At 41.1% G+C, this 27,193-nt stretch overlaps 1 protein-coding gene across 10 annotated transcripts in view; it reads right to left on the bottom strand.

Moving 5' to 3' along the window:
• The window catches only part of CDC42BPB (CDC42 binding protein kinase beta), a 91,658-nt gene extending 65,155 nt beyond the window's left edge, over positions 1–26,503 (bottom strand). For all 10 annotated transcript variants that reach the window (XR_014616240.1, XR_014616241.1, XM_084207897.1 and 7 more), the window contains exon 1: positions 26,090–26,503. Coding sequence is in view for 8 of the 10 variants with exons in the window: in XM_084207897.1 (XP_084064023.1) it covers positions 26,090–26,267 (178 nt within the window). In the remaining 2 variants the exon portion in view is untranslated. The remainder of the gene's footprint in view (positions 1–26,089) is intronic.
• Between the last annotated feature and the right edge of the window lie 690 nt (positions 26,504–27,193).

The raw sequence follows: 27,193 nt of genomic DNA, 5'->3' as shown, positions 1-27,193 counted from the left end.
ATCAGGTTGTTCAAAGTCCCATCCAACCTGGCCTTGAACACTTCCAGGGATGGAGCATCCCCTTCTCTGGGCAATAAAATAATTGCTTTAAGTATTAAAAGCTCTGCTGCTGTAAATTGATCACAAGCAACTTTCAAAGCCAGGAGACACAAACCTACTAAGTTCTAGCTGTCTTGTACACTCAAAAAAAAAAACAACCCCTTATATCTTACATTTCTGCTGACTGGTGACAAAATATTTTATTATTTCATCTACAAATTTCTTGGAAATTTGGAAGTGCACCAAACTTCACACCACTAAAACTGGAATTCAGTTTAGAAATGTGTAAAGTTCTGTAAGAGCAAGTTAATTTGATTCAATTTATACTTTAATATTAATAAATACGTATTGAGCAGAGCACATACTCGAGTTTCAGTAAACAGAAGAAATAGGGAAGGGCATTATTGCCATTTTCTAGAAATTGTATTCTTGAAGAAGGAAGGATGAGCAGCCCTCATTTTCTTGACCAACATTTCTGATAAAATGTTTTTACAAACCATTTGGGCACTTAATTAATGATTTTAGTATTTAGTAAGTGTTGGTGTTCAGAAATAACTGCAGCTTCAGCAGTCTCTGTCTTAGAAAGCACCAAACATGAACATTTGAATGTACAGAAAAATTTTCATCTTGGCAGGACTTCCCCTGAACTGGAAAAATTCTGAGTCTTTGTCAAGGCATTCAAGATTCCTTAAAAGTAAATATAACTTGAAAATAAAACTGGATGTCAAGAGAATCTAATGATCACAGAGACTACGACAGCAGTTACAGAACAGATCAGAGCTCAGAGGAGGCAACAGACCAGTAATTTATTTAAACTGATATATACTTTATTGGCATTTTGAAGTAGAACCCTGTTTACACCAGGATGTGAAGTGCTGCATCTAAGTACCAGATTCCACAATTTCTATCTCTTAGTAAGTTAAATCAAAAAATATTTCCAATTTGCATTCCTGCAGTTGTCCCAGGAGGCTGCTGTTCCACAACTGCAAATGTGCTGATCAGTAGCATGCACAGAACTGGCAAAATTGAGTGAGGAGAAACTTGCACCAAAAAGCACCAGAGACAGACTGTGCTTGCCAGAACAATGCCAAGTGATTTATCACTACCTAACTGGTAAAAAGAGATACAGCTTCTCCCTTTACATACCACTATTTGATAAACAGGGAACTCAAACCAAACTTATCCCCATATACTGGAATGAATAATTACTTTTGATCCTAATACTGAAGGCAGAACTTATGATCTGGAGTTGATTTAATCCTTAATGAAAATATTTCACCCTGGCAAATAGAAGCATTAGCTGTACTAGAGGTTTTGTTGGCAGTGATTACTGAATTTTGTTATATATACACACTGTTGTCACGGTAACATTAGCTGCAAGTAATTGCAAGAGTTTGTTTATTCATGACTGTGAGGATGTAATAAGAATTTGGGATAGATATTCTATGAGCAGTATCTTTGTATGCACCATTGCATTTTCTCTCAAGCTGATTTTGCATTATTGTACTTAATCCTGTTTGGAAGAAGGGTGTTTTCTATAACGCCAGGCAAGGAAAAAAAACAAACCCAAACAACCAATTTTCAGAAGCCAAGTAATGTATGCTCTGAAGAAAATAATAGAAAACAGTAACAGTTGATGTTTTGATTCATATTGAGAAGTGAAATGCCAGCATTTATTTCCTCATTGAAAACCAGGGCACATGTGAAAGACATAATTCTCCACACACCAATTCTATTCTGATCAAATTCTTTTCTTCAACTCATACATGGGATTAGGATATTTTGCTTACACAAAAATTAAAACATAAATTTTAATAATTTCTAAACATAATTTAAATGCTTTACTCACGGGTAAATAGGTTTGTGATATAGGTTTGAGAGCTGGTGCATCTACACTGCAGTCAATGTGTATTATGCCACCTAATAAAATATTTGGAGGCAGTTTCAGAATGACTGAAAGCTGCAGGAAGTGCCAGCAGAAATGATCTGACACAGCAGACTGGGCACTCTGCACTGCTCCCCCAGGAATGGGTGCATGCTGGCCTCATAGGTCAAATTTCCTCTCATTTCTGAAAGCAGGTCAGGGAAAGATGCCAGTGTTGTCAACATCACCCTCAAAATATAATAGGTCAACTCTTCCCACCTGCAGTGTAATTAAAAATGAGAAGTGTCAAGGTATGTTTTGAATTTCTACTTTCTGTTCATACTCTGGATCATTCAATTTACATCAATAATTTACTATCTGGAATCACAAAAGCTAAAACCCTTACACTGCAATGGGCAAAAGACAACCCGCTGGATTATGATCACTGCTGCTTTGGTGGTGGAGTTACCCCAGGATTCTTACTTAAGGTCTCATCCAAATTTTGTTGGGCAGTACAAATTTCCAGAAATTCACAAAAATCACTTAGCTGAAGCTCCAAATGTTCAAGAACACCTGATGTTTTGTATCACTGGCAGCTCCAAGTTTTAAATGTGACTACAGCAAGAAAATAATACAGACTGACAATTCAGGTTGAAAGGGACTAGCTGGTCTTTAATCCAATCTCCTGCTCACATCACAGTCAATACTGATTTCAGACCAGGTTCTGCCTGGTCAGGTTTCAAAAACTTCCAAGGATGGAGACTCCATGGGCTCTGTGGACAACCTATTTATATAATAGACTGCCTACACCAGATAGTTTCACAGTTGATGCTCTAAGTGATTTTGGGTTTAAGTCATTATATAACATGATAACAACCTTCAGGTGGATCTACCCTCTAGGTATGTCCAAACTGTCTGGTCAGACACAAGTTCATCTGCCACATGCTCCCTTTATCTCCTCATTCCCTCTACAAAACATTGTGGTAGGAAACTATGTGAATTGCAAAATATTAATGTCAGGGAAAAACAAAATGACGCAGATAACTGTCTGCAGAGCCATACTCCCACCAGGCAGATCCAGTATTTTATTTAAGATGTTTTCTTTGGAGGAAGAACATGAAAGAGCAGCAAATTTTACCATTTCCCCCAGCCATCCCTCAACTTACATTCTAGAAATCAAGTAACTTGTGTGCCCTTTGTGCACTCTTTTCAAAGAAACAGCACTCCTATGATATTGCTACTAAAACAGCAGGCTGGCAGGTTTAACAAGTTAGTGCTTGTATACATGTCTTGGGAGATACCCACACCCAGGTAGCCCCAACCTGCTTACTAAGGTGATAAATACCTGTTACAACCCACACTTGAGTTTTAAAGAAGTACAATCCTCTTGTATCAGATTGTGAAATTTCCCCTGTATTTTAGAAATGCAAATTTTTTTAATTCTTCCATCCTATGCTGACTCCAGCTTTAATTTTTCCAAATATAGATCCTTGCTTCCCTTTTCCTGTGCTGGACTGTTTCCTCTTACTGTCTACCTCTGTGAATGCTTTTTTTCAGTCTGGTTTCCTAAGGAAATAAGGTATGTGTGATCACACTGTTGGACATTCTGAAGCCATTCCACTTTCCCAGTACCTTTTGATCCCAATAAAGTCCCTTCGTATCCCCTTTACCAAATTTCTGTGAAGTTTTCCAAAGACACAAAGTTGCTACAGGTTTTATTTAAAAAATGGCAGTGAATAGGAGACACCTCTGCTAAGGGAAAGGCAGCAGCAGGAATAAAGCAGTCACCTGCCCAGCTGGCAGCCAGCACACACCCAGGTACAAAGCAGACATACCTCACTGTCCACAGTCATGCAGGGACAGTGGGACAATACTGTACAGAAGAGGGAAGAAAGGAAGTGTGCAGCAGAAAAGAGAAGCTCATGCAGTGGGAAGGGCAGGCAGTTATTCCACTGAGCCTAGTAAAGTTGATAAATTTACAGGAAGACAAACTTCACCAAAGTTCTGCTGTTTACAAGTCAAGGTGACACATTCTTGTTCTCTGACACATTTGGTGCTGGGCCTTTTGCTCCTGCTATGCCCTCCCTCCTGTTTTTACAACATACATACACACACTTCACTTACTCTGTCTGCCTCTTGCCCAGTGATCCAATTCTTCATCAGTCATTAACATCCACTGGACCAATGCAGTGGTGCAAGACTCTTAGTTATCACTGCAACGACACAAACTCCACTGGCTTTAAAACCAGAGAAGCACAACCTGGCTACCTCCTACATGGCGTGCAGACCTTGCAGAACACTGTTGCTACAACACTGCTTCACACACTGTCAAGAATCCTCTTCATTCCCTGAACAAGGGCAGCCAGTTTTATAGTGGCAGGTACTGTTCTCTTATGACAGTATCACTGGCATTTACTAAAATGGCAGTAGAAACACATACCTGAACACAATAGCAAGAAAGTCTGAATATTCTAGAGGCTGATTTTTCAAGACAGAAGATGCTTACCAATTATTAAGTTAGATGTCAAATTGTTAGTCTTTATTTAGTATATAAATGCTTAAAAAGCCTTTAAGCTTTCTGAAGAACTGTTGCACAGAGGTATCCATTTGCAGCAAGTTACATATTTTGCTTCATTTCACGAAAGTTTTCTGATAAATGTAAAAGAGCATCTGAGCACCTTCAATCAGGCACTGTGCTGACACTTCACAGAACTACGAATTTGGTAACATTTGGATTTAATAATTACATGCAAAACCCCTCAAAGGTTTAAAAGGACAAAAACATTATTTTTAGGCCTCAACCAAGTGTTTGTAGCTTCTGCATCTTGCTCCAGCTTTATCAGTTACAGAAGAACTGATTCTGGCATTTGGCATTTGTACACTACTCTGTGATAACTGCATGAAAAATTTATCACCAAGCTAAAGGCTAATGGCACTGGGAAATGCTTTCAAGAAAAATATCAAGTAGTAGTTCTGATGTTGATCCTATTAGTGTTGCTAAATTTGCCAGCAGAAGAGCATGGCATTTACCTCAAAACATCATCTGTGTTCACTGTTATTCTTTTTGTGTGGCAAGCCCCAAAAGCAAGTGCCACACAGAAGGACTCAATCAGCTGCAATATGCCAGCTCGCTGATGAATGTTACCACAAACACTTAATAGCTGGCTATCTGCCTGCCCGGCCCATTCACTGCTTTCCATGCTTACAATGAAAGGACATCCAAGATAATACTCAAGGTTTGTACAGACAAGCACTGAGGAACACACAGATGGTTTCCAGTAGTCCAAGTGACAAAACACATTGCCAGTTTGACTCCTGCCAAGGCCACCATGTGTCTTTGAGAAAGAACTGAACAGAAACAGTTCTAGCAGGTGAGAGGAAGTAAGGGTTGGCTGACACATCTGAAGAAACACACCAAATGACTATTTGCTGTACTCATATATATGCAAGACCTTTCTTTGCTAAAGGAAAAATAATAGGTAAAATAAAAGCCACATGCCAATCAGACCATGGTGTGAGCACACTACTACATGTGCTAGTACAATGCAAGTACAAGGAGAGGAGGCTTGTATTGGTATCAGAGGGTGAAGCTCACTGCCCAATTTCTTATTTTGTTCATGTTACTGTCACTGAATGATCCGAATTTAGGGAATTACTCCTTGGTTTCTAGAACAAATTCAAGCAGGGCTTGTCTTGTTTTTTTTATTTATTAATATTTTAGCTGATCTTGGAAGATGAAACTGTTAGTAAGTAGTTAACACTGCTAACACTGAAGAATGTGACTGTAAGAAGCATTGATTTTGGGAAAGCCAAAAGTAAATTACTGTGCACAAAAACCTGGTGAAGCTTCACAAAATGTAGTATTTCAGGATACCACTGTAAGGACACAGATTTTTTTAAGCAGGAAGAAAGACTAGACAAGAAGACCTGCACCTTTATAAGTACTCATAATGGCATTTCAGAAAACACCCAGCAATTTGAGAATAAATTCTAGCCTAACTCTCATGGGAGCATGAAGAAAGCCCTTTGAGAAACAGTGCTCCTGACTGCACTTGGTAGTCCAGTTTTTCATACCTCTTTCCAACTCGCCACATTCGTTTGGGAGAGGAAAAGCCATGCTTCTCTAACCTTTACGTACGGTTTTCCCTAAGATTCCCAACTCTTTCATCAGACTATATACCAGCCATGTATTCCCTGGTGGTCCATCAGCCTCTTCAGCCTTTGAGCCATCACAGACTAAAATACTGAGCAGAAGTCCAACAATATCTGTAAGTTTGTGCTTTCTGCAGAGACCAAAACAAACGGATCTTGCTTCTACTCAAATTTTGCAAGGTTTTCAAAGATGGTACTTTCCTTCCTCTTAAGTCTTGCTCAAAATCTGCAAAGAAAAGATTATTATTCCATAATAAAGGAACTTTTCTGCTCTTATGTAACTGTTGATATTCAATGCCTTCATAAGCCTAATCTTCAGTCTTTTTATTTTCCTCAAGATGATAGTACCCAGCCTGGAAGACATATGTACATCAAGCCTTATACAGATTTTCCTTGGGACTGTCTGACATCCCAGACATTTGAGACAACTGAACAGGGAGCTACATGATGAAATCTATCCAGAAAATCCATTCTACTCCTGAAGGAGCTCCTCCTTATTCCTTCTCACCACGCTCTAGTCCATTGTTTGGATCATCAGCCTTCACATGGTATGTCAAACAAGGAACTTCTCCAGGCAAAAGTTAGTTTGTCTATGCTATTCCACCCCCTCCCACCACACCATTCAAGCAATGGGACTCCCATAGAGCTGTGACACTGGAGCCCCAGCCCAAGGCAGGGAGCAAGATGAGGCTGCAGAAGGGCAAAATAGCTTTCAGAATTGAGGTGAATGTGGTGTGGAGCACAGCAACCATGGAAGTGGCTATACCACAGCCTGCACCACATTAGGAGAGGCTCTTCAAAACACGTTAAACTTTGTAAGGAACACCACAGAATGCAGTATCTGTTTAATTTAGTTTTATTTATGCCTCAATTTTTCTGTACTCCCAGTTCAGGACCAGATTTTACAGGTATTGGAGAGGCCATTTAAGCCACAGCAAATGACAATCAGACAGTGAAGCACATAGGTAATGGAAAAAATGTTTCAGGGGGTTTACATGAATCACTTAGTTCCAAACAGTAAAATTTCAATGATTCCATTTCTTGTATTCCATAACAACACTGTAAATATTACTAAAATCCACTTATTTTACTGCATGATGAACAATCTCAACAGCATAGTTAGTAATTTTTTTGTAGAATTGCCTGAGAATTACAACTGCTTATAAAAAAATTTTGTATTTTTCAGAGGATTTCAAAGTAGAGATTAAGAAAATCTCAAATTTGAGCTCACCCACATTTCAGTAACAGAGGATGAAACTATGTTTCATCAGACCCAGCACCTCTTGCACATCCTAAGAAATAAAACAATTCCAATCTGATGACCACACTGTGCTGATATAAGCATACAGACACATTAATTAAGCCACCACTTACATCATCAATGTATGAGCAAAGTTCTAGTTCCTGACTGCATGCTTTATTTCATCTTAGAAGTAAAACTTAACAGGAAAGCAAATATAGCTGTTTTACCAAACACTTACAGTAAATGCATGTGGTTTTTTTCTCCAGATATTCACAAAATTTTCTCTCAAGTTACTATAAACACAATATGTGCATTATGTAATAAAACAATTTACACTTTACACTGGTGCTGTATTTACCACATGCCACCTCCTTTATTTATAGAGCTTAGAGGTTTCCAGTAAATTCTTCTTGCCAAAGCACCCTACACAAATGCCCTTACAGTAACAGGAATGAAATCTACCTTATGATGCATCCCTTTTCTCTGCTTATAAATTCAGAGAAAAGCAGTTCAATGGCACAACTGTAGTGGATCGCTGTGACCAGAACGACAGATCCATGGATCTGCTCCCTCCCATCAGCTCCAACAAACCCAGCTGGCCTCACCTCACTGACCTGATTCCACTCACTAAACCAGCAGGATCCCAAGCTACCAAGACACACAACACATCTATCACCCTGTAGTTGAAGAAATTGAATCTTCAAGGGTCGGGAGAGGCTGCCATGCCAGCAGAAGCACGGAGGGTAAAGGAGCAGAGCGTTTCTCCCGAAGCCGCTGTCCGCAGGGCACGGGCTGCGATGAGCTGCCCACGCCGGCCAGCACCGTGTCCAGCTGCTGCAGAGCTGGTCTGCCCTGCTGCTAACAGGGAGCTCCACGGAAAGCTGGATAAGGAAGCACAGCCAAATGACAATTACCTCTTCCCTGACACTTCAGTTCCCAACCAGATCAACACCATCAACTAGGAAATAGAAGGCTAAGGGGATGGGACAATTAGGTGAGCTTACAGTGCTACAGAACCGCACCTGACTTTTTTTTTTTTACGACTCAAGGCTGCAACACATAAATACCTTGAGCTGTTTTTCAATTTTAAGAGTTCAGGTAGCAACAGCTACTTTAAGAACAGGTGTGGCACATCTTTCTCTTCACTTCCTTCTAAATGGCAGCGGGCAGGAGGACATTTTCTCAGACATTACTCACCCTGTTTCAAAACTCGCCTGGAGCTTGAGATCTAATTAAAAGGTCACTGAAAGTCAGATCTTTGCTGTAGGAAAAGGCCACGAAGACATGCGACAAGCAATTACTGTAACCAGGCACAAGAATCTTTGGAATAGCTCAAGCTACTCAGAAGCAGAGAAGAGAGGAACTGTCTTTAAATCTGCAGAGAATACTAACAAGTCCCATGCTAAGATTTGCTACACATTATACTGGACAGCTCAGAGTGGCTTTTTTACTATTATAAATACTCTCAGGAATCTATAGCCAAATCTATTCTGTCTTGCACTACTCAGTCCAATACCACTAGCTGGCAACAAACAAGAGGAAGACCACTTACAGCAGCACTATTTTCACAGCAGCACTATTTTCACTGACTTCAAGCGCCAAAGGTCACTACCAACAAAACTCAGGGCAAGCAGGGCATCAGGAGCATGGTCAGCTGCCTGTAACAGAAAAATCACCAGGGTTTGGGGGTACTCAGAAGGTAAGCACATCTCCAGAGGGCATATCAGGATGCTTCCTGACAAATTACTTGCTCAGATGCAGAGAGAGTCGAAAGGGAAGAGAAATACATCTCTCAGCCTTCCAATGCATGATGAAAACTTCATCCAGATAAGGCAACATGCTTCTAATTTCACTGGGCAATCTCTCCTTAATGTCTGACACTGCCTCAGCATAGTTTAAAATTTGTCTCTATCTATTCCCAGGATTTCCACATAATACAGTTAAAATGTTAAAGGGATAAGAAAGGTCTAAATTTTTACTAAGTGACGAGAATCTACAGGAAAGCTGAGAAAATCCTACCCCTGGCCTTAGATGCAGCTTTCAAAAAATGGAGTCAAACTGTATGATAATGGATCATTAGCAGTACATATATTTTTTTAAGTGCTTATGGCTTTAAAAAAAAAAGCCCAAAAATATAATTACCAATGAAATAAACCAAGAAGCCTGCAGAATTCTGTTTTAGAATACTGCCCATTTACCAGGTATCAGTTATTAGCTTGCTAGCATCAGCTAAGTATTCTGAAGTTTCAAACTGACCAGGACCATTACATCTGCTATTAAATGTTTAAAAAAATCCATTTAAAACAGGGTTTGGTTTTTTAACACATAGTGAATATCCATGAAAAAAAAAATTCTGGATAAATGATAATCTAGAATTTTAGACATATGACAGTTTATACAGGTTCAAAATTTTAAACTCTTCTGCAAATCAAAAAGTCATTGTTAGGGGAGGCAAATCTTGGAACAGTTAAGAGTGAATTTTAAAAATTTAACTGAATTAGAACATGACTAAAGAGCTTTAACATCACATGTGTATGCAAAGCATACGGAACAGGAAACTAAAAATAGAACCCCAAGCCTCTTCCTAGAGACATTTCCAAATCTCCAAGCATTATAAATTCAGCTTTCTCTAGTACAGGCAGGATGAAGTTCTTCCTTCATCTCTCCCCCTCATTCTGTATTTTTATCATGCTTTCCTACCCAAATTTTTGGTAATTTATGTACAGTACACTGAATAAGCTCTTTCCCCTTATCTCAGTATTTTGTGTATCAAAGAACAGTTTTGGTTCTGTTTAGTATTTATAGCCCATCTTTTCTTAACATCTTCACCATGGTATCTTTCAGAAATTCTCAAATCCAGCTTCTGGTTCATGATTTTTAGGAAAGCTCTCAACAGACTGCCAGCCCACATGACATGCTGTTTAATGGACATGCTTCTAGGCATTCCCAAACCTCTTATAGGCTCCTGGAATCTTATATCCTTCACACTACCATTCCAGTCCAGACCATACCTCCTGTTACTGCACCCTCCAGCATGATCAGCAGCAGGCCAAGATCCCTGGGTTCCAGCTGCTTCCTCTTTCTGACATATTCTTAAAGCCGGTAGGGAACAAAAATCTGTTCAATCACTGCACTCACAATTGCAAATACGACATCTCACCTCTGTGTCTTGTTCCTCAGCTTTTCAAGATAGGCATATCAAGTGAGGAACATCCCAGAAAGTTTTTATATCAGGTGCAGTCTCTTAAAGCATTCTACTTTTAAGCTTGTCATTTTAAACATAAGTTTTCAGTTTTGTACACTCCTCTCTTAAGGTGTAACATTATTCACATGCCATCTATGTTTAATAAACACTACATCCATGATCCTTTTGCTTTAAGATTTATTTCCACACATTTGAATAGTGAATTCCTTTTTTTCTTCCTCATTTATAGTCCATCTAGACAGGTGTGTTGATTTCAAAACAGAATATCAAGTACTAAGACATTCAGAACAAGCTTGTAGTAGGCTGGCAATCTCAAATTTTCATCTATACCTCAGGCTCCATTCTGTTGGCTTCCAACCTTTTTCTTTCCTCATACCTGGAAATAACAACCAAACATTTGGAAGCTCCTATGCAACACCAGGTTGAGCACCTGCATGCCAGTACAGAAGCAGCTGAAAACCCTACTGGTGTACATGTGCTGGTACAAGTTCCCATTTCCAGAGGAGGAGCCAGTAAAGATGCATTAACTTATTTCCAGAACTCTTCCAACATAGCACTCAGCCTCTGAGGTGCCCACAAGCAGAAGAGGTGACCACAAAAAAAAAAACCAAAAAAACAAGGAATTTCAGTCAAGCTACAAAATATTTTAATCTACTTCAATGCAACTGCAAACTACTCTAGACATTGAGCCAACATTTACACAGATAAAAGCCAAATGGTTGCCCTTATACTGTCTTAGACATCATTTTAGTTATACCCCATTCCTTCTTCTTTTTCCATACAGAATTTAGTATTTTCCTTTACTAATTTGTCTCCAATGTCATCTAAGTAAACCTTGGGTACTTTACCCATTTCATGTTTTAGCTCTTCAGTAATATTTTCCACTTGCATCAATTTACTTTAAAAACACATTCAGTCCCAAACCACAATCTTATAAAGACTGTCAAACTCTTCATCACTGATACTGTAGTTCAGACAAGCTAGGTTTATTTTTGATACTAGTATTGTGCAGCTGAGGCTATGTAATCCTTTTCTTTCATAAACTTCTTTAGAATTCTCTAATGTAAAAGTCTGGAAGAGCTCTCTATTTTTTTTCTTTTACATAAGATACTCAATATATATGTCACTTAGGGTTCTTTTTTTTTTTTTTCAGCCTCATGAAAAACCTTCTCAGTAATACATTTTAACATCTTTGGATTGCCACTGTGAATCAAGCAAGGACATGACATTTATTAAAAATCTCTTGGTAGTTTCATGGTCTTTAACATACAGCTTCACTCTGGTTCTCATGAGGAGGTGTGAAGTGCAGGTCTGTGGCAATGGTCTGCAGGACACAAATACCCCACAGCACTGCGGGGGAAGATGACTGCTTATAAAACTTGCTTTTTTGTTCATCAAATTGTCTGGAAAGGAGTTAAAAAACCTTGAAGACTATACTTCTGGCAACTGTTCTACTGTTTATACTTTAACAGCCCCAAAATGTCACTTTTATAATAATTTCTTGATGTTAACTCTTGTTTCCTATGTAATTTGAATTTTAAAACAAGTCCACAAAAGCATCATTAAAACAAAAAAAAAGACAAAACAACAAAAACCTAGGTCCATAAAATCTTTCAAAACAAGTATCAGTCATGATAAAAAAGAAGGAACAGTCATGTGTTAAAATACTCCACTGTGTTATCTGCATGAGCAGCAAGGGTCACTTTGTCACTATGTCTGTTACTATGCTCAGACTGCACCACTCATTACTCTGACATGGGAACAAAAATGTACCTAATTGTTTAAAGAAATTTTACAATAGCAGAGTAGCTTATGTAGTTGTTGGCAAAAACTCACTCCTGACTGACTATTCAGCTGTATTTTAAAGGAAGGAAAGAAAACAGGAGCACTTACAACTGTATCACATGAAATCAAAATTTAAGGAATTAGTCTTCTGAAGAGCCACTCTCTAAGGAATGTGTTTTTAAGGAACCAAGAAGTCACTTTGGAATCTCACCTTTCTTATGTGAACATACTTGAACAACTCAAAACCCCAAGTCTAGGAAGAATCTTTGTTATCTCATGTGAGAAGTTTTTCACTGAGTACCATCAGTCCCAGCTCTCCTTCAAAATTTTTCTTAACAGACATTTTAGTAAAAAACTCTCAATCTAAAGTTTACTTTAAAGTACACAGACTTCCAGAAGCACCAGGTAAAAGACATTTGGCTTGACCAATGTTTGTAGTATACTGACCAATATTCTGAACTTTAAATAATGTTTTTTTCCACTCCTTTCTAATTCACAGATCTGCTTATTTTTTATTCCAATATTATAAATTTTAAAACAAATACTATGACTCTCCAACAATCTATTTCTGGATATGTGTTAAAAGATTACAAGCAGACAGTGTTGATTTCCTCTTCCATGAATTGTTATGCACCGCTAAATTTATTTCCTTGCCAAATATTTTTTTTTATTTTTTAAACACAAAAGTGATAACAAGCAATCTCCACCCAAGTCCCTCAGAAAATGGAGAGGACAGGTTCTTAAGTGTTATATGGGACATGAGGGGGGAGGAAGAGATGAGGGCAAGGAGATTGATGTAAGAAGTAGGTCTTGCCCATGCTTTCCTCTTGAAGAAAGATAATCCATTATCTTTCACCAGCTGTCACCCACAGAGATCTGAAGGTGAATTACTGGAACACATTTTCCAGTGAGGTCTGTATTATTTATTCTGTAGTTATCAAGCATATACTTGAAGAAAGAGCTATCATTACCAATGTGCACAATGACATATTACAGCCACTGACACAAAAGATCATTGCTGCCATGCGTGCACAAGTGTGCACTGCCGTTTTGAAGACATCACGGCAAAGTGCCTTCTCTAAATAAGAAATGAAAGTACAGAATAAGTAAGAAATGAAAAGTGAAGAGTGTGAACGATTAAATGAAAGAGGAAATTTGGGCATAAGAGGAGGAGAATGGTATTTCTCAGTAGTTTTAAGTAGCAAGACTCAGTCCACAAAAAAAACCATTATTGCCATTATTTCACTGTCTTCTTTTTCTCCCAAGGTAACTCCACAGTATGCAAGCACCAAAGTATTTGAAACAACTACACAACACTTTGAGAAAAGTTTCTTCATAAAAATGAACACACATTATAAACTGCTCAGACACAGACAGACACAGTCCTTGCCCCAGAAGGGCAGTGGACCATTACATTATATAGTGCTCTCAATGAATGCCTTCATGACATAGCTGACAATGTATGTTCTCTGAGAACAGTCTACCAGACTTCCAGGCACTTAGGAATGTAGGAATTTTGAAGAATGTTATTATTTTGCAAGGGTTTTGCTGTAAGCAAAATACTCAAAGACACAGATATAAATTCACTGTATGGAAAGTCAAGTGCCAATTTGATACCTTTTAAGTACAAAACAGCACTAAAACATTCATTTCTTAGGTTTTGTCCCATTTGTACATTGTTATCCTCATCATTGATAGCACTTCCATATACCAATATAATTTTGAAACACTGAAATTGTTGTGCATTTTGGTTAGCTGAGTCTACTATCATCAATCAAGAATATCAGCATTAAAACTATGTTGCAAGTCCAACTTAATGTAAATTGTATGAGTTCTGAGTTTACAGAGAAAACAAAAAACTCCAGCTAGTATCTCCCATTACATCTTCCTCTTATGAGGAACATTTGTTTCACCCTGTTGTTAGCAACTGCTTACCTAGACTCCTTATAGTGTTTGATATAAGCATATTAGGAGCTCTACTAGATAGAGATCCTTTGTGATATGAGAACATATCTAGTACAACAACTAAACCCATACTTTTCATAGAAGATGATTCAGGCTCGCAGTCATGCAGGGAAGGCAGGCTCTTCTGACAGCTCCACGGAGGAATGTTTTAAAATATCCAAGTGCCATCAAGGCTAACTAGACATAAGGAAACCACACTTGAGAGACAGCACTAAACATAAAATATAGGTTCAAAGTTCTTAAAACCTGTTCTGGCAAATTCACTGCCAGGAACAAGGAAACTGGTGCTTTCCTTAAATACATGGAAGAACAACGTGAACAAAGTTTAGTGCCCCTTCATTTACAAGCCTAGTTAAAAGCTTGTCAATACTTATGGTCAGACTGTGGTAAAATGCCAGCCAACCAAGGTGACCACCTGAGACTATCCAAAAAACAAGTTATGTTAGCTACTTTATCTACAGCAAGAAGATAATGCTACTTCACATATTGCTTTTGATTCTGAGAAGTATGAAGAACAGCTATTTACTATTAGAGCAGCCATGATGTTAAATATATTTGTTAACTCGAGAAAAAAATATACTGAACTTTAGAGTAAACTTAGGTTGGAAGGGACTTCTGGACATCAGAATTCACCCAAATTACTCAAAGCTGAGATAACATCAAAGTTCAATCATGTGACAAAGGCCTTGTCCAGCTGAGGTTTGTTGCTAGAATAAAGAGCCTTTCATCTTTCTGGGTGACTATTCCAGTGCAAGACCATCCTCAGGAGGAGTATATTTTTCTCTCACAAAGAGTCAGAATCCTCCTTGCCATAGCCTGTGTCCACTGTTTGTCCTTCTTGGCAGTGCACCCAGGAAGCATCTGCCCCTTTGTCCTCCCTAACCACATGTGTGGCAGTGGAGGATAACGAGATTTCCCTTCTCCAGGCATCTCAGGCTTTTGTTGCATCTCACATTCTTCAGGCCCTCAGCCACATCAGTGGTTTACTCCTAGACTCACTTCAGCTTCCCAGTGGTTCTTCTGTACTGGGAAGCCCTGAACTAGACACAGTACAAGAGAAGTGGCCATGGAAGAGTGGTGTAAAGAGAATAACAACCACTTCCCTCAGCCTGCTGGCTACACTCTCCAGATGCAGTCCTATACACAGGCAGCTTCCATTTCAACAATGATACATCACTGACTTTTTCAACTAATGTTTACCAGGATCTACAAATCCTTTTTTGTAAGGCTGCTGTCTAGATGGTCATTCCCCAACTTTTACAGCTGCACATACCAAGACTTTGCCTTTGTCAAGCTGAATTTTGTGATGTTTCACAGCATGAGGGAAGTATAATGCTATATACAAAAGGTAGAATATGGAATGTAATATCTGCTATCCTCACCCTCAAAACACGCCTGAAACATTAAACATAATCTTTATGATGTTTAACACTACCCACAAGAACAGGAAGTCTATACCTAGATAACCTACATAGAGCTTTGGTTCTGTCAGGATAAACCAGGGCAACTTCTCCCGGTCTGAGCCACTCAAACACATGCATACCTTTAACACTGATGAAAATTACTGCAAAGGCCTTTCCTAAGGGCAGTAAAAGCTTCTTCACAAATACCTTTTAATTTTCTTAATTAAAAATCTCCCACTTCCCTCCTTCACAAAATATCAGGGCTTTTATCTTTTCACATCAGAGTCAACTTCAGGATGCACAAGGATTGATTATTTCTAGCCACAGATGTAAACCTGACTAGGTCATGCTTGCCAGGGTCAAGCCTGCCCAGTATAGCCCTATTGGTACAGCACTACATCCAATCCAGTAAATCCTGCTGGCCCACAGTAGTAAACACACACTGATAACCAGAGTTCAGTTGCCTTAATAACCAGTAAATACTTCTAGGGTAAGATAAAGACAATCTGTGGGTCTGATACAGCCTCCAGTGAGGCATTCCCACACTATGTTGTCCCAGGTTATCTGGAATACCAGGCCAGAAGAACCACAGTTTAAAAACAGCTGTATGTATATCGACATTATTCCCAACTTAAATATCAACTGTTCAGGAAACCAAAGGCTCAACTAACTGGTAATGGAAATCTTCAATTACATACCAGAGTAAGTTAACACAGTCAAACTTAACTGCTCTATGCAGTGATATGATGCCACATGACCTAAGCTGTTTTACTTCAAGTAGGCTGGTCTGGAAGGAAAAGGTGTGTGCTTCTTCCCTGTGACACAGCTGACCTGCAAGTTCTCAGACTTCATCTGTCAGTTTGCTCTGACAGATTAAGTGCTGTGAGTTTAGGAAAAATACCTATTACCCAATAAAGGCAGAAATATTAAATACCACAGGCTCCAGCCTTCACTCTGCACTTACAACCCAACATCTATCAGTTACTCCACTCTGATGTCTAGATCACTTTTAGCTTCTTGTACATGTAAAACTTTTCTTCTCACAGCCTCCTGGAGGAAGTCCCATGGTTCTGAATCACAAAAATGTCTTTTCCTTCAAAATGCCTAACTTGAGAGCAGTCTAGGGCAACAATGCCACCCTAAAAGTAGCCCTGATACGGAGAACAGAATGAAATTCCCTCCTTGGCTTAAAGAGCATACAAACTAAAAAGAAGGAAAATGTGGTCAGATAGCACATTCCATTTCATGCTCACATAGTGTAAGCAATCACAAACTAGACACAGAAACCTAAATCCTTAATTTAAAAATTTCAATACAAACACCTTACTCAAGTTCACCTGACTATAGGAAAAACACCTAACAATAGGAAAATTTGCTTTTTGTCCTTTGGATCCAGAGTCCAAAAACTAGAAGCCTGTAGAACAAAGCCTGCAGAGCTTGCACACTGGGTGACCATCTCTCAGGGCTCCTAAGAGACAGACCACAGCCATGCAGTCATGATACACAGAAATGGGGGTGGAGGGAACAAAACCACATGACAACCTAATTAATCCTATCAGAAAAAGAGCTAAATCTAAAGACTAAACATGCATCTTAAAAAGCAAACCTTTGGGAACATATTTCAAAATTATATAATAGGATCTTCATGCCTGGAGTCACCCTCCTGCTGTTTCTACTCTGCCTTAATTACAGTAAAATAAAAGGCATTCTGAACACTCCAGCTTCCTGTATTGATAATCCAAGTCACATGGGCAGTAGTAAGGCTGGCAGCACGTAGAAAAGCTCCATGAAGAAGCCAACTTTTGAGGAAGGATGTGCAAAATGAAGAACACAGAAGCCATGTTATAACATCAGCAATCCTAAGGTGTGCAAGGCAATGCAGACAACCCCTACCCACTCCCAAGGTACACATCACATCTCTGTAAGAAGTAGTGGGGGAAACCAGGGACAGAGGAAATCCTCAAGAGTGGGAAAAAGATTCCAGATGTCCCATGAGTATTACCATGCAATTACTAGAAACCTTGTCCTCCCTCAGATGAGGACAGAGATTTCAAAGGCATACAGTTTACTTCTTAGGCTAAGGGATCATTTCTGGCAGGGAAATCATAATAGACAACCCCCCATACCTCTATAGTGGTTGCTGTGCTTTGGGTTAAGTCATACCTCCTGTAAAAAGAATGAATCCACATTCCATGAACTACACAGTCCCAAATAAAAGTACAATATTGCCAGAATTGCTGCAACACTTCTTGAAGACTGACTTCCATATACCTACTCAAACAAGTTTAAAACAGGTGTCATTTTACTTGTTACTTCACCTTTCACCAAATCTTTTGATGACAATTAGAACAACATAATTCAGGTTTAAGCTAAATTAAAAGTCCAGACAGAATTTTGTATTGACTTTTCCAAAACTCTGAGCATGAACATCTCACTAAACTGGCATAAATATTCCAAGCAGGACTTCACAAAGCAATTATCCATGTTTATTTTTATGTTGGAGAACAATTATAAATTATGAAAAGAATTTGGGATATATTTGAAATTGGTGCTGCTTCTGACCTCTTCTCAGCCTTTTTGGGAAAGGCACCTAAACATATTCACCCCTCAATGGCACTGCACTTAAAAAAATTAAGAACTATACCTCAGACTTCACTAGCACGCATCTGATTGATAAATTCCACATAGTTTCAATGATTTAATACTTGGTAAAGATATCCTCACCATTTTCTAAAGCTCAGACTCCTTTATAGATGTCTTAGGTTGGGTATCCAGAGGAACTAATCACATTTGAAGCTTTAGGCCATGGTTAAGTAATAACACGTTTCAGTGTTAAGACCCTGATGACATGAATGATAGAAATTAAGATCTCAGGCACTTCAGGATGCCTAAGGCCTCAGCTGGAAATGATGGATGCACACACTTAATCTGAATGCACTCTAAGTATATCTCCAGACATGATTACTGAGGTCTATGCAAAATCAGGGCTTAAGAAAACAGTGTGTAGTTTCCTACTGAAGAAAGCTACATTCATTATAGTGAACAAGATCTTTATAAATGAAAGCCTGCATTCTGGCAATCTGCATATGCTGATGAGAAAAATAGGCTGGAAGCTTTTAGTGTTAGGAGACAGCTAAAAAATGAACAGATCACATTGAACCACAGAGCAAATGTACATAAAAATTCTCAGACCTGGAGAATATTTTAAATTAAATCCCCTTTAAAAAAAAAAAAAAAAAAAAAAAAGGCAAAACCCCCTAGCACTTCAGTGGGATATAACAGTGAGCATGATACAAGCCCTTTGGTAAATCAAGAATACATTGGAACTCTCAAGTGTACCTTATGAGACTTAGGAAACAAATGTCAACTCTATTTAAAGTATTATCAAAAGCAAAAATATATTAAAAAGCTTTAACAAGTCCCTTATAGTTTTCTAAACAGTTTATTTGTGGTCCATTGTCCTACTATTTTTTTCAGACTTTGGTAATGAAAAAGATGAACCCATAAAATTTTTCATAATCCTAGGCACTGCATTTTGTTAATGGCACAGATAAATTTGCAATTGTTAAGTATTATAATTCTTTTTGTAATACCCATCTTAAACCAGCTTGCATGAATTGCCTCAAATTACATGCAAGGGAAAAAGTGTAATTTTTTATAAATTTAAAGAATCTGTAGTTTAACATTCCCAGCTAATCCCAATTACAGATCAACATTCCTAAAACTTAAAATATTAATATTCAACCATACAGTAGAAGTAACTTGCTAAAAACAGCTAATGAAAAAAGAATTTTCAGTTCTGATTCACACAAAGTCATTTGTTCTCGTAGGTGTGGAAGAAACTGACTCCTTCCCACACATTAATTGTTTGCAAAAATAGATGAGTTCAACTTAATTTGGCAAAAAAGTTCATTGTACTAGATCTGTTGACTAAACTGACTTTCAAGACATCTCCACTGATAGTGTTTAACTCTGACAACCATGAAAGTTTTAAGGATGTAAATTGAGTCATTTTTTTTGCAAAATATTATATCTTAATATTATCTGTGAAAACTCAATATGAAAATAATTTAGATTTGCAAGTGAAACAAGACAGAAAAAAAGTTAGATTTATGGATGCTTATGAACTCTTACTTCTGCATTATAATCTTACACTTTATCATGTACCATCTAGAAACTACTAGCTGCACACATATTTTCCTGTATGAAGACAAACTTATCAGTAGCTTATTTACCCCCTTCTGAGTTTTCATAGATAAACAAAATTTAAATACAAAATATAGATCACAGCCTTCAATACACCACATAATTCCTCAAGCCCTAACTAAAGACTGGTGCTATTTATTAGCACCTTCATCCACAGGAGAAAAGCAATACTGACTTCCTTCTATGGGACAAAAGACAATCTTCACCCAGGCCATCTGTCACTTTAACAGCACATGCCAATGTGCCTCTCATCCTCCAGACCCTGCTACTTTTCCACTACTAAAACATGACTGCAACATTCAGTCCCAATGCTTCACAGCATGAAGTTTTACAGAAAAAGTCATTAAAAGATTCTGTCTCATTCTAAAAATAACAGATTAAAACAGATGTCCTGTAAAAGAGTCCAGCATCATACAGCAGCAGGATTTTAACCACATGCCCTCATGTCACTAGCCCTGACTACAATGCTGTCAAAGCTAACATGGCAATTAGGATTAATTCATGTTGAAGTAGCCCAAACATACAATCCTTGAAAAGAACAAAACCAGTTTCATCAAAGCAGAGAATGCAGGAAACTGGGACTCAGCAGCCAGGGTCACACTATTCTGCCAGATGACCATCATGACCTCTATACAAAAGGGGATCCAAGCTATGGTGCCCCATCTGTGACCACAGGAAAGCCTTCAGGAGCAGGGAAGAGTTCTAGCTGCATCCACATTGCACAAAAAACCCTGTGGTCACCACCACCACCACTCCCTTTCCAGAATATCTGCAAGGCACCTGTAGCTGTACCCTGCCCCAGTGGGCCCTCAGTGCACACCGTCCTGCCACGAGCTCTGGTATAAGGAATTGTAACAGGCTTCGGTGGATAGAGGATGATGTAGAGGAGACTTAGCCAAAACCTGAAATTCAGTTTTCTTGTTCATCAGCTGTCTTCATTATCCAAACACTGTCACTTCACACACGTGCCCAACAGGCTTATCACTCACTGCACAGCTTCTGCTTGCACAGAGAAGGACGTTATATGAGCTGGCAGAGCCTGAGGCCCCTTCCTGAATTTTTATGTGTATTTCTGCAAGCAGGGGAAGGAGAGGAGTGCCAAAGGGAAGGAAGAGAGGAATTTAAACCCTCAAGTGAAGAGATATGACGTGTTATCAAGTGACAGTTTTTCCTGGTGTAACCCCAAAAGACCAACGGATCCTCATAAGCAACCCTTAAAAGTCCATCATCTCTGAGGTCATCTCAAAAATACTTGAGGATAGTTCTGCCTCCTATGCTAGCAGCACACTTGCCACACATTGTGCCCCTGCCCTTAGCCAGTACATTTTCTAGTACAGCAGTACCTGTGGCACAGGACTAGGTCAACCCTGAAGCTAGTTTAGAAGATGCTCTCGTGCAGGCTGGAAAGATGCTTTCTCAGGCTCACATGTACACTTCTGAACACAAGTGCTCTCAGGCTGAGGGAGCAGGCTCTACACTGCTCCGACAGAAAGGCCACCCTGCAAGGTTATCCCTTCTCTAATTAAGTATTTTTTTATCTGAAAGGTTAAGGTGTCTCTTTAAGCAGAACTGAAAGGACAAAAGACTAGGCCTTGGACTCAACTTGCAAAGCTCACAGAACCCCTCCAAATGGCAAGATCCAAACCTGAAGCACCAGTCCCAACAGTGACCTAAAGTTGTGAATCACTGCACCAGCACAGCAGCCCTTCCCGCTCAATGCTGTGTGCATGATTTTTTCCATCTATGGTCCAGACTTAAGTGTAACAAATATATACCCAAAAGTGGCAATTCAGGGCTAGGCTAGAGGTTGCTTTGAGCACTCTGTGTGTACATTTTTTCTCTCCTCTAATCCACACTGGGAATATACTGATGTTACTACAACAGCATCCACTGTCTATTATGCCAGACTGTCTTCAAGAACTCAGCAGCAAGTGCCAAGCTGGCCTACTTGTGCTAATCATCTGCATCTTCTTCATGTTCCCCACAGCTTCAGCATCCTTAGAGTTCCTCTCAGGAAAAAATAAAAACAAACACAGAGACAAAAAACTCCACCACCACCATCGAAAAGCAGAACACCACTCTAGCTGGGTAGCAGACCTTGCACAAACTGGAAACACAGAAGGTAAGTCAGCATTCAAACTGACAGGTCATAACAAATGAGGAGAAACATTCCACAGAAGTGTTTTGTAAGCCTGTGTCAAACAAAACCAACAAACTACTAAACTACTCTAACATGGGGTTTGAGGTGCTGCCACAGAGAGAACCAGCCAGTACAGAGTCTGGGAGTGAGACAACACTGAATGAAATGTATGGGGACATGTGCCACCTTGCCCCCTGTAGCAGGCCAGAGTATAAAACAGGGTCAGAAGAAATAAAGGCTGAAGCAAGAGAGGCTGTGCAGCACCAGGATCATTTTGAATACAAATAAGGCCCATTCCTGAGACTCTTCTCTGAACGTGTTTGACTACTGGCTGCAAACTGTGACAAGCAGCTGTCCAAAAACAGAGCAGCCGGTTGCGCCAGTCCCTGGTGACTGGAAGGAAGGGGCAGTGAGCACCAGCCACAGCCTGCCAAGATAACTCCTGAAAAACAAGGTGATGTCAAACCAGCACAGAAGTGATGCCAGCCAGCAAGGTGCCCTGCAAGCAGCCACTCTAGCACAGGGTTATGCAAGACTCAGATGGCTCAGTATGAGAGAACAAGAGGGTCCATGGGGAGGAACAAGCTGTACCTGAAAGCTAAAGGACAGGTGGTGCAGACACCTGAGCTGTGACTATGCTGCTCCAACACTCTTGTACTTCTCTCCTTGCCAGGGTAAACAAGGGACAGCACTTTCTGCAGGAAAAGTCTCTTGGGACATCCCTCTGCAGTGCATGGACAATACACACTGCAGCACCCATAGTCCATCAGGTAAGTCCAAACTCCATACAGCCTCCTCAGTGCCTGCTGATAGCTTCAGTTAGTCCCACTTTCAGAGAGGAATGAGCAAAGCCAACTAGAATAAACAGGACTCCTTGCTATATCTCATCTAGGAGCAGCAGATGCAGCAACAGTTTAAAAGACACTAAGCAGAGATTTGGGAAGTTCTTTCTGAACATGTAGACATGGGTATGTTACCTAACAGACTTGGATTCAATTCCCACTAAGAATACTGAGTATTATTTCAATATCTATTATATAAAAAATATAACAGAGATGACCAACTGGGTGTGAGCTTATTAAACAGAAGTTATAAATAAAAACAACTAAAACAAAAGGACTTTGGGCTCCTCACTTGCAGTTCAGCTAGCTCTTCTCCAAAGACACTTGGCATAAAGATATGTGTATTATACATCCAGTATAGGGAAAGAACAGTCTGTTTGAAAGCCCCATTCACCATGGGAAAGCTATAATTGACAAGGTTAAAATGGCAGATTCTTACAAGATTTGTAAAGCAATGGAAGCCACAAGCTGCCTTAAGGCAAAGGACCACACCCTGAGCTCTTCTATGGTTAGCAAATAGGAAGAAGATGTAAGCCCGTGGCAGGACTACCAGGAAGCAGCAGAGGTATTAATAGGACAAAAGCAATGGGATGCACAATTTGGCGTTTATCAGCTCCACAGGTAAGGTGCAAGACTTCCACAGATGCTGAATAGAGAGGAGGTGGCCTAAGTCTTGCAAGATGAACATGGGGCTTAATTTTCTGGACTCCCCATTTCTCCAGCATCCACCAAATACAGAGGATGAGCAGCACCATGCTCTGTCAGAAAGCTGAGATACCCATATCCAGCAACTACACCACAAAACTCACAATCTCCTCTCCACCCCACAGCCAGAAAAAAACCCTGCCTCAACTACCACGCCTGAACTCCATTTTCTCTAGCCAATTAAGAAGGCAAGCAAGTCCATTAGCCATGCTGAATCATTTCCAGGGAATTTTACAGGTGTGATACCTCACACCCAGTTTTAAAATCAAAATTGTAAAAAAATGTTTGTTATAAAGCTCATCTTAATTCAAATTTAATACCTATGCAGCTTATTTCCATTGTCAGTGGTAAGTCTCCATTTTGTCAAAAGGAAATTCCTTCTGTCTCCAGTTGATAAAGAAACACTGATCTTCAAAGTATATCCCAAATATTTAACTACACTCTGATGCTTCCACAGACGCATAACAGCACAGAAAACTTGTGCACATTAATCCAGAATATCTTCTAACAGCAAATCAGGCTGTAATTAAGACACATCATGACATAAGGAAGATTAGCATGTTTGGCATGATATTTTCCTTATTAGCTGGAGGCAGAAACAAGTTCCTTGTCAGTGGAAACACACTGTGAGGGCATTAGGACACAGATAAAAGGTGTCTCATTGCTGGCACTTACTTGTTTTTAACAGCTTGAAGGAAAGGAAGGAACACACAGTATCAACTGTAATTGGTTTTAAGGGTATCCCTTGTTGATGGAACACAAATATACAGTGCAGACTTAGGTCCACCCCCTTACCATCAAGAGCCTGGATTATAAACTTTTATCCCTACTCTGCAGCACCAGATGGTAGCTCACATACATTTCAATTATTTATTGAATAGGCACTTTGTTATACGAGGGTAATCCCACACTGCAGTAAAACCTACACACTGTTTTTATTGCAAGCTATACTATTCATCAAGTCAGTAACCTTTTCACATTCAGTGAACACAATAAATAGAATTAAAAGAAGTGATTTTATAAACAATTGGATAATCGGCCTCTCCATGACACAAAAAATGACAACGCTGGGATCAATCAGTAAGACACAACCACCAGCAGCGCTATAGAAAAAGCATATCATTCTCTGGCCTGCCCCAAATCCTTCCAACTTCAGTTTTCAAAGTATGCTGCAGTCTGATCTATCACACTTAACAATTTGCTGGTGCTCACTCCTTTAAGCCATCAGCTTGAAAACAAAAAGGCCTGAATGCTCTTTGCAGAAGACATACAAAGCTCCCATGACAAAACAAATAATCAATGTTCCCCAGGCTGCAGCCTTGCAGGGCAGATGTGATAAAGTGGTTAATTATTCAGTTGGCAATCGCATTACTGACGTCAATAGAAGAGTCCAGGAAGTGAATCCTCTTAGTTTGTTAGTGTATGACAAAGAGTGGTGGTCCCCACAGAAATTAAGGAGAACCAGCTGTCCCTTCATGTTGATGCTCTGGTCTCTAGTGCTAAAGACACACATTTGCATTTACTGAAGTAAATCTGCCCCTCCTTCTCCCTTAGGAAATCCTTTGTTTTGTTGGTTGGGGTTTTTTTGTTGTTTTTTGATTTTTTAAGAGTGCTCTTTTGAAGCCTAATTAACTGTACATGCATGGAACAGCTGATAAACGGGGCAACGTTCTTGTGAGCAATGATCATTCCTCCCTCCCCTCCAATTCTTATTCCATGGAGAAGTTAAGTCACCTTCGTCATACATTATTATTCATAACTTACTCAGCTGAATAAACCAGTCAGCCACCATGGCCGTTTTAACATAAATTCATTTAGACATGCAGCAGGGAAGGATCTCTGCTCTCCACATACCTCTAGTCAATAGCCTTAACTAACCAACATTGGATGGAAAACTTTTATCCTAAGTGCCATCAAAAGTATCCACATCTTCTTTTGTCAGCATGCTCCGGACTATTGGAGGTCTCTCGTTATCAGGCTGCTTAACAGTAGGGAACCATTAAACAAAGCTCTTAGAAAGGCTGCCTAGAAATACTCTGTCCTTGGGGGGCATGCCCAAATTTAAAAAGACAGCATGATGAACGGGAACTGTTGTTTCTTCGAGCCACACACACACACGCCCTCTCTAAAGCAAGGAGCCGGCACCAGAGCAACACTTCAAAGCCTGAGCCCGGTGCTCGCCCCTCCTCCCCTCCCCCAGGTAGGAAACCCTCCGAGGAGCGCTGGATTAGCCTGACGTTTCGGGCTAAGCCGAGCACGGTTTCAGGCCAAGGACACTCCGCCGCTGCTCCTGCTGCCGGCTGCCAAGCGGTTCGCCTGGGACCGAGGGAGGAGACCTGGAGGGTCAAGGCCCGGCTGGCGGCGGGGGTGTTCCCCAGGGAGGCGCCGCATCCAGGGGCGGCGTCTCCGGCCGCTGCCGGGAGCGGCGGTGGGAGCGCACTGCGGGGCCGGGCCGCCCCCGGCCGGCCGGCCCGCCGCCCCTCACCGGGCACCGCGCGCAGCCCCCGCCACCCGGCCCCGCGGCCCCCGCCCGGGCTCACCCCACTCGAGGAAGTCGGACACGTATCGGTCGCGGCGGAGCGGCGAGTCGCGGCTGCACTCGGCGTAGACGCCGACCAGGAGGTCGAGCAGGGTCTCCACGCTCAGCACGCTGTCGTGCCGCTGTGGCCCGTCCAGCACCAGCTGCTCCAGCCGCTTCAGCCGCACCTTGGCCGACATGGTGCCGCTCGGGCGGCGGGCGCGGGGCGCGGACGGGACGGGGCGAAGCGAAGGCCCCGGGGCTCAGCCGCTCTCAGCCGCCCCGCGCCGCCTCCCGCGGCCGAGCGGCTCCTTCCACGGGCTCCGCGTCGGGCACGGACGGTCCATGGGCCGGACCCGGCCACCCCCCGCCCCGCTCCGCTGCGGCCTCGCCCCGGCGGCGGGGAAGGGCCGATCCCGCTGCCGATCCCGCTCCTCCTCCCCGGGCCCGGCGCGTCCCTCGGAGCGCCTCCGGCCACGCCCACCGCGCGGCGCCCGCGCGCTCCGACGTGGGCAGGGCGGCGCGCAGGAAGGTTGGGCCGGGCGGCGCCCCGTAGCGGCAGATTCGCCGCGGAGGTCGTGAGGGGCGGTGTGGGCTGCAGGTCCGCGTCGGCACTTTCGTGTTTGTGTGCCTGTTTGCATGTCTGTGCCTCTGTGTGTGTCTGTGCCTGTGTGTGTTATCCCCAGTCAGGAGGTTCTTTGGTGTCAGATGTGTGTGCCTTCAAGCACGACGAAGGAGCCGTAGTCAGTGGGACAGGCAGCATCCCTCACTCACAGACCTGCTGGCACTAGCGAGCTTCAAGCACACAGCACATGGTGGTGTTGGTGTCTGTCTACATGCACAGGATCACAGGCTCTTGGAATGGGTCTGGGACCACAACGGAGTGTCTTGTCCAACTTCCCTGCTCGAGCAGGGTCACCCCAGAGCACATGGCATGGGATGCCATCCAGATGACTCTTGGATGTCTCCAGCGAGGGAGAGACTCCACACCTTCTCCAGACAACCTGTTACAGTGCATGGTCACTGCACAGTAAAGTTCTTCCTCATGTTTGGGTGGAAGAACAGTGCATCAGTTCCTGTGCATCAGTTTCTGCCCATTGCCTCTTGTTCTGTTGCTCAGCACCAC

This window comes from Fringilla coelebs (genome assembly GCF_963513975.1).
Source record: "Fringilla coelebs genome assembly, chromosome: 6".
NCBI lineage: Eukaryota > Metazoa > Chordata > Aves > Passeriformes > Fringillidae > Fringilla > Fringilla coelebs.
The sequence above is the reverse complement of the archived record's forward strand: the minus strand, read 5'-3'. Positions and strand labels throughout refer to the sequence as shown.